At 42.5% G+C, this 7,071-nt stretch overlaps 1 protein-coding gene; it reads right to left on the bottom strand.

The window, feature by feature from the left end:
* Nucleotides 1-323: 323 nt before the first annotated feature.
* On the bottom strand, nt 324-1,534 carry GSTUM_00009476001 (uncharacterized protein). XM_002840732.2 has 5 exons: nt 1,119-1,534; nt 960-1,058; nt 799-881; nt 627-742; nt 324-573 (listed from the first exon to the last, which is right to left on the bottom strand). The coding sequence occupies exons 1-5, from the start codon at nt 1,480-1,482 to the stop codon at nt 423-425; spliced, it is 813 nt and encodes a 270-aa protein (XP_002840778.1). The 5' UTR covers nt 1,483-1,534; the 3' UTR covers nt 324-422.
* Between the last annotated feature and the right edge of the window lie 5,537 nt (nt 1,535-7,071).

Genomic DNA, 7,071 nt, shown 5'->3' with positions numbered 1-7,071 from the left:
GGGAAGAATGTGGGCATTGACTTCAGATTTTGCTAGAAGATGAGGGGTACAAAGGACTTGCATTAACTGAGCCGGCCTGCGGGGCAGGGGATGGGGGGATATACACCGGATGCAGGTTGTTGAGGAGCTATCTCAAAAATGAGAACGAGATTACGGGTTGTGGGGTTTCGACCTCCGCTGCGTGAAGGCTGGGTGGGAGGAAGGGAAGGTGAGGGGGATGGATGGAGAGTGATTTGGGAGGAGGAGGCAGATAGGGGGGTTGAAGGCGTAGACAGCGAGGATTAGAGAGGTACCAAGCTTTAGTATCAATGGGACGTGGCAAATGGGTGTGGAGGATCATAATATTATGGAGTTTGTGGGGGGCTGCGAAAAACTTGCTGATCAGGGGCAAGTGATGGTAGATGGAAAGTAAAGATAACGCCTCAGCATATGTTTTCAACAGGGGTATTGTCCGCAGTTGCTTCTCCTAATTCTGTCTTCAGAGTCCTCCCGAATAATTCTAGTAGAACTTCAAAGCAGATCTTGGAAATAGCCGGATCGTATCTTCCCTTCGAAAGCTCATCACGAATGAATCTAGATCCAGAGTATCAATATCAGCCAATAATTAGGGGTCTGGGGTAACATACGCATGCTGAGCAAAAGCGAATTCATAGAAGCTGAAGAGACGTCCCTTTTCATGCAGTTCTTGGCGAATCGAGTCTCTCCCAGCAGGCGGAACATGGTTGTCCAATTTGCCAAATATCTATCTGTATCAGATCCTCATACGCACAATTGCCAACAGAGCTAGAGATAACCAACCATTGCCAATTCTCCCTTAATCTCACCAGCCCTCTTGAGTGAATCATCATTCCTTCTCAGGCCTAGGGTCGAGCTGTGAATATCTACCGTAACATCCCAATGAGCCACCCATCCCACCCACGAGAGGAATAAACCAAAGCGGGAAGAGCCATTAGCCCTACCAGTAGCAAAGTAGCAAACTGCACTCAAAACCCTTGTATCAAGCGCGCAACGAAAAGCCAAATGCCCACCGAGGCACATCCCCGTAGCACCAATTCGGCCTGCTCATTCATTGGTCACCTTCGAAAGAACTTCTGCTAGCAATGGAAAAGGAAAAAAACCATTACAAGTAGCCAACCCCACCAATAGATCCACCGTTAATTTTGCGTCCTCGTCATACGCCTCCACCAGCTTCTCGATCTTAAACTTATTACCATCGTCCGTCCCCTGGACGTCATACTCCAGCGGTTCCGGTCCGACAAATTCATGAAACGAGCTAGGTGCAGCACAAATATACCCATGTCCGGCAATCTGCCTAGCGAAGCGAGCGACGGGTCCGGTGAGCTGGTATATCTCGGAGAAGACCACAACGCCGGGGAACTTTGCGTGGGGGTAGTTCGGGATTGAAGGATGGAAGATGTATATCCTCATGGGGGTACCGGAAACGGTGGTTTGGACATCCTGGTGGGTCTCCTTGATGAGCATTTTGATGGAGAGGGTCGTTTTTCCGCTTTCCTTTTGTGGTGGGGTGGGGTGTTTGCACGGTGATAGGGAGGAAGTTGAGATGAGGGATGGGTGAATGGGTTAAATTTACTGGATAGCGGGGTGGCGAAGACCAAGCTATTCATGTGTCCGTGCCAAGGATGGGCACCTGTTTTGGAGTACCGGGAGTATCAGCCACGTGAAAAAAGTATTGAAACGAGGCCGCTTGGCACACCCGAGCGAAACATTACCCCGTAAATCAACAACCCTCTCAAACTCACGATACCGGTGACGGATTCAACTCAAAGCATGAAGACCTGTGATTCTACTCGCAAAGAACACATCTCAGTAATTGAGAAGCATGCATTAGGATGGTCCTATGCACAAATTGGTAAAGCCTTAGGGATCTCGAAAGCAATGGCATGGCATATCGTGAAGCATTGGCATGATGAAAACTGTGTTGACAACAAAAGAGACCAGGAAGGCCAAAGAAGCTCTCAGCCTAAGATAAGCGCCATCTCCGGCTTAAGGTTGCACAGGAATCAGATGCTACTCTTCGCAATCTTGCCAGTAACTCTGAACTTAATATTTCAGAGAGGACAATAGGGGACTTCCTTCAAGAAGAGAGGATTTATGTTCAAGTCTGTCACTGAAAGCCATGTTTAACACATGAAGGACAATATAAGCATCACTGCTTTGCACGTTGGTATTGTTCTAAGCCAATTGAGTGGTGGCAACACCATGTATATACTGATGAAGTCTATCTTCAAGTTGGACAGCTATTCTGGCGACCAACCACACGACGCCCTCCTGGCACAGCATTTGAGGAAAGATATTTGGCTCGTACCTTTGTAGGCCAACCAGTTACCGTTTAGTTCTTTGGCATATTTATATCACAAGCACACAGCCTACTTGTTCCCCTCCGGCAAAGACCTAAAGCAGAGAGGACCTCATCCCAAGATCGTTTTGGGTTCAATTCAATACAATATGTGGATGAGGTAATGGTACTACATATCATGCTAGTCTATCAGCAGATGGGAGGCCTGGATTCTGGTATAGAGACAATCGAAGATGTGGCTAGCTATCACACTTCAGCTTTTACTCCATGTTTTCAACTTCTTAATGGTATTAACAGAATGGATAGGCCAGCCCATTCACTGAATATGAATCCAATTGATAATGTATGGTCTGTGTAGAAGGATAGGTTCAGGAAGGTTATACGGAATCCTGCTCAACGCCCTCGTGGTGGTGATGAGATTATATGGTTTGCACAGGTGATATAAAAGGGGTTGCAGTGAGGTCAAATATATAAATAGATTAATAGTATGCTGAGGTGAATTGTGGCTTTAAGAAAGGCCCATGGGAGCCCTACCCGCTGATGATTCCACTATTGTAGCATACTTTTAAACTACTATAACGATTTGATATTTCATTATTTCTTACTGTTGAGATTTTGTCTTGTATTGTTGAACCTCCCCCCTGCATGAGTTGTGCCAAGCTGTCTCATTTCAATACTTTTTTCACGTGGCTGGTATCATACCCCCCTGACACAGATAAAGTCTATGTATGAGTACTAGGGTATCATGAATTCATGGTACAGAGCAGGGGTAGTGCTAATAGTATGCGAATCTCAGTAGTAGAGGATAGAGGATTATCGACCTGCTGATATAGTAGTAGCAGAAGTGGGACTGGGTGTCAGTAAGTATAAGGGCAAAACCCCAAAGAATTTCCTCTTTGGGAACCCACAGTGGTGATGAGTGGAGTGTTCTCCTATGTATAGAGGAAGTAGCTAGTAACCTTTTATCGAAAGAACAAGACATCTATATCCTCTTTCCAAAGAACACACTCCTACTGAATGAAGCAGTTGTGCTACCTCCATCAAGTGCCAAATGATTTTAGGGGGTACTTTGATACTAGGTTATATTATGAATTCATGGTACAGTTATGTCCAGAAAGTTTTCGCACCCCTGAGGTACAACCCTGCAATACCTCATCACTACAATAACCCTCCTTACCATAGCCTCTCCACATAATCTAAGAGTAAGAGAAGACCTGAAAAAGAAAATTTATACTCTGTATAAACATACAGATATGGGATATGATAAAATTTCTAAGTCTTTAGGTATATCCAAGTCAACTGTTCAGTCTGTGGTCAAAAGAGCTAAATCTAGAAGTGGAAACAATCACCATGCAAAAAGAAGTGGAAAATCAACCAAGATTACTGATATACAAAGAAAGATAGTGGATTCAGTTATTGATGCCAAGCCTCATTAAGCGTTATGCAATATTACCAAAAAAGTGAATATTGGTTTTGGTAAAACTACTATTGATAAGATCATATCAGAAGCTGATTTTAAGTTTCTGATACCTAGAAAAAACCCTTTTTGGAGAGAAGGACAAAAGGAGAAAAGAAGGGAGTTTGATAGGAGAAGGAGGAACTGGAAAGGGGCATAAAATTGGATTGTTTTTGTGGATGAAGAAACCATTGTTTATGATCCAAATCCAACAGCCAGAAAGGTCAGAGTTAGACCTGGTGAAGAGCTGAAAGAAAAAAACTTAAAGCCTAGCCTTAAGTCTAGAAGAACTAGCATTGGAGAATATGCTGCAATGATGAAGGGAGGAAAGACTGAGTATATACTTGTGAGAAAGAGGAAGGAGGAGGAAAGGACCAGTAAAAGAGACAGACTTGGCCTAAACTCTCACCAATATGCAACTGAAATCCACTAGCCTTACCTTATCCCTTTTATAGAGAGTCTGGATAGACCTTCTGACAATATCTATCTTGCTGCAAACAATGCTCCCTGGCATGGTGGTGACGAAAATCGAAAATTAGAAGCAGACTGCGGTTACAAAAAACTCCCTTGGCCATCCAACTCACCAGATCTCAATACTATTGAGAACGCATAGGTACTACTCAAAAGAGCCCTTACCAAGTGATTCTCCAGACTGGGAAGAGGGCCTCATAGTGTAGCTGAATAATTTGAGGCAGCAAAGGAAGAGTGGGATTTAATTCCCCAAGAGAGGTTGGATGGATAGATAGATAGGATACCTGAGAGAATGCAAGCTGTACAGGATACAAATGGATACCCAGGCCATACAAGATGGTAATAATGTTTTTTTATTGTCTACTAGCAATACTATCATGTTTTCTTTAATTGAATTCTTTACATTTTTTTGGAAATTTTTATGGTTGACGGTTGTGGATGTACGGTTGCTATGCTAGGGTATGAAAACTTTCCGGACACAATTATACAATGTGCTAGTAATATCTCAGTAGATATAGTACATTTCAAATAGAATATTATAAGAATAATGATTTCTCTTTGGACCAGGAAGATCAATTAAGCAAAACCATGATAAGGAATATTGATAAATTCATAAAACTGAACACTTCTAAAGGCTAGTTGTAGTGTGGTAAGTAACTCCTTAAATCCAGATTGTATTTTATATACTCTAAGATCTATTGATTGATACTGTAACGAGACTCCACGGAGTACTATTACATTTAACCAAACCTATACCCATACTGGTATCAAGAGATTACCATGGTAGGAATGATAGTAGACTAGAATCTACTGGCTGGAGGTACTATTGATTAGGTACATCAGTTGGGCATGCTATAGCATACTAAGAAGTATACGGGTACTAGTATGGAGCGGTAGTTGCCCTACTCAGTAGGGTAACCTAAGTAGTCAATTTGGGAGTTACCCTGAATTGCTCGATGGTGAGTCCGGGTAGAGTTACCCTACCTTCAGACTAAAGTTACCCTGCCTTAAGCTATGGGTTACTCTGTTATGGAGCCAAGTTACACTATCTTGAAAGTAACTTGTTACGTAGGACTTCGGGGAAAGTTAGTACCTTGTTTGTCATGTGAAACTTCATAGGATGTTTGAATTTCAGATTGTGTGGATAACTCCCGCGCAACCAGTTGAGCTCCGAACAAGTTGTAACTTGAAGTTATGGTGGCTAACACCTCCCTCCAACCCTGTTATAAGTTCCTGGTGTCATGGACTACAGCCTGGAGAGTTACTGTAAGTCTAGTAAATGTCTTCAGGTGGAGATGCTCCTGTATCACTGTATATGTTCCCGCCGTCCGTCTGACCGGAGCCTGTCTACAGAATATATGAGGGGGTAGAGGTGAACCTGGAGAATGGTCTCCAGGTGGCTTTGTGTAAAATGGACTAGAAATGACAGAGTAATACTAGTTTGAAGTCTAAGGTAGTATGTGAGGTTACCAAAGGCTAGTAGGTGAGGTAACCGAAGTCCGTTGCCCCGAAAGTGTAATAGTACTTGAGAATCGTTAGGGACTCTGAGACACTAGTCTAAGGTCATGATAAGACCTATTTCTAGGAGGGTTGACTATGGGTAGCGCCTATTGGTAGTCAACATCCGAAAGGGTCTATCGGGGGAGCTACATAGCCATCATCCAGAATAATATGGAATAAAGTAGAACTGGATAGATGTTCAGGGATGCAAATACTTGTACATGACTAATTGTATATGAGTAGAGAGTTCCAAAGTTGGTATCGCATCTACTTGGTCATGGCAGCTCACCACTGACATGTCCACAATATGAAGAGTTTTTACTCCTGCGGTTGCATATTAAATGTAGCGGTTAAAATACTTCTATTGGGTGGATGTCAGCAAACCACAAGATCAGTCTAGTTCACTATAGGAGATCTTTGGTCCAACCCGTGGAGGTTAGCTAGACAGCTCAAGGGAGTTGGGTTCTCGCGAATACAGAGTACTGATGGGGAGCAACTGGCAGTATATGAAATCTACTTAAGTATATGTGAGTTTTCCTCTACTCTGGCAATCAACTACCTCTCAAGATCAGGACTTAATTGAGTAAATGCTGTAGATTAACGATATTAAGTTTTACCATTTTGTTTCTTCAAAACTCTACTATTGAGACTTTTGACATTTATTATATTTGTTCACTTTTGCTGAAGAATTCATTTCGGTACGGTTGCAACCTTGGGATCCATCTTCTCTGAGAGAGCCCCCATTACAGATACAAACCTCTGTTAAAGAGTTTGTACAATTTTTTGCAATATTGTTACCCATATCTAGGTGATATATGGGTCTACATAGGCAAAAAGAAATTCTGCATTAGGTGCAGTGCAGTTATGCCTGGTGAAAATAGCTACTCGCCATACTCACAACTACCACTTACAACCCAACATGCTCTGAACCTATCTGACATATTCCACGCTTGCTTGGCATGTCTTTCATACAACTATCCATTCACCTGTCTGACTATCCCTCCAGCTACTCTATCATTTGCCTATTTGTTTTGCTATTTATTCACTTGTCACTCCATTCATTTGTTCATTCCCTACTGCTATACTAGTATCTGTTTACCTGTACCACTACTCATCAATTCACCAGTAACATGACTCATTAATCCATCCATTAATCTGCTCCTCTATCTGTCTGGCTACTTATTCATCTGCTAATGTATTAGTCCATCTGTGGATTTGTTGGTTCATATATTTCTTACTATTCATTTATTTGTTGCTCATTTGCCTACTTGTTACTCTTCAGTCCATTTATTACCCATAGCTATTGCTTCCGTGGAATATGACAACC

Source organism: Tuber melanosporum (genome assembly GCF_000151645.1).
Source record: "Tuber melanosporum whole genome shotgun sequence assembly, scaffold_57, strain Mel28".
In the NCBI taxonomy this organism is placed as follows: domain Eukaryota; kingdom Fungi; phylum Ascomycota; class Pezizomycetes; order Pezizales; family Tuberaceae; genus Tuber; species Tuber melanosporum.
This window is presented reverse-complemented; position numbering and strand designations above follow the sequence as displayed.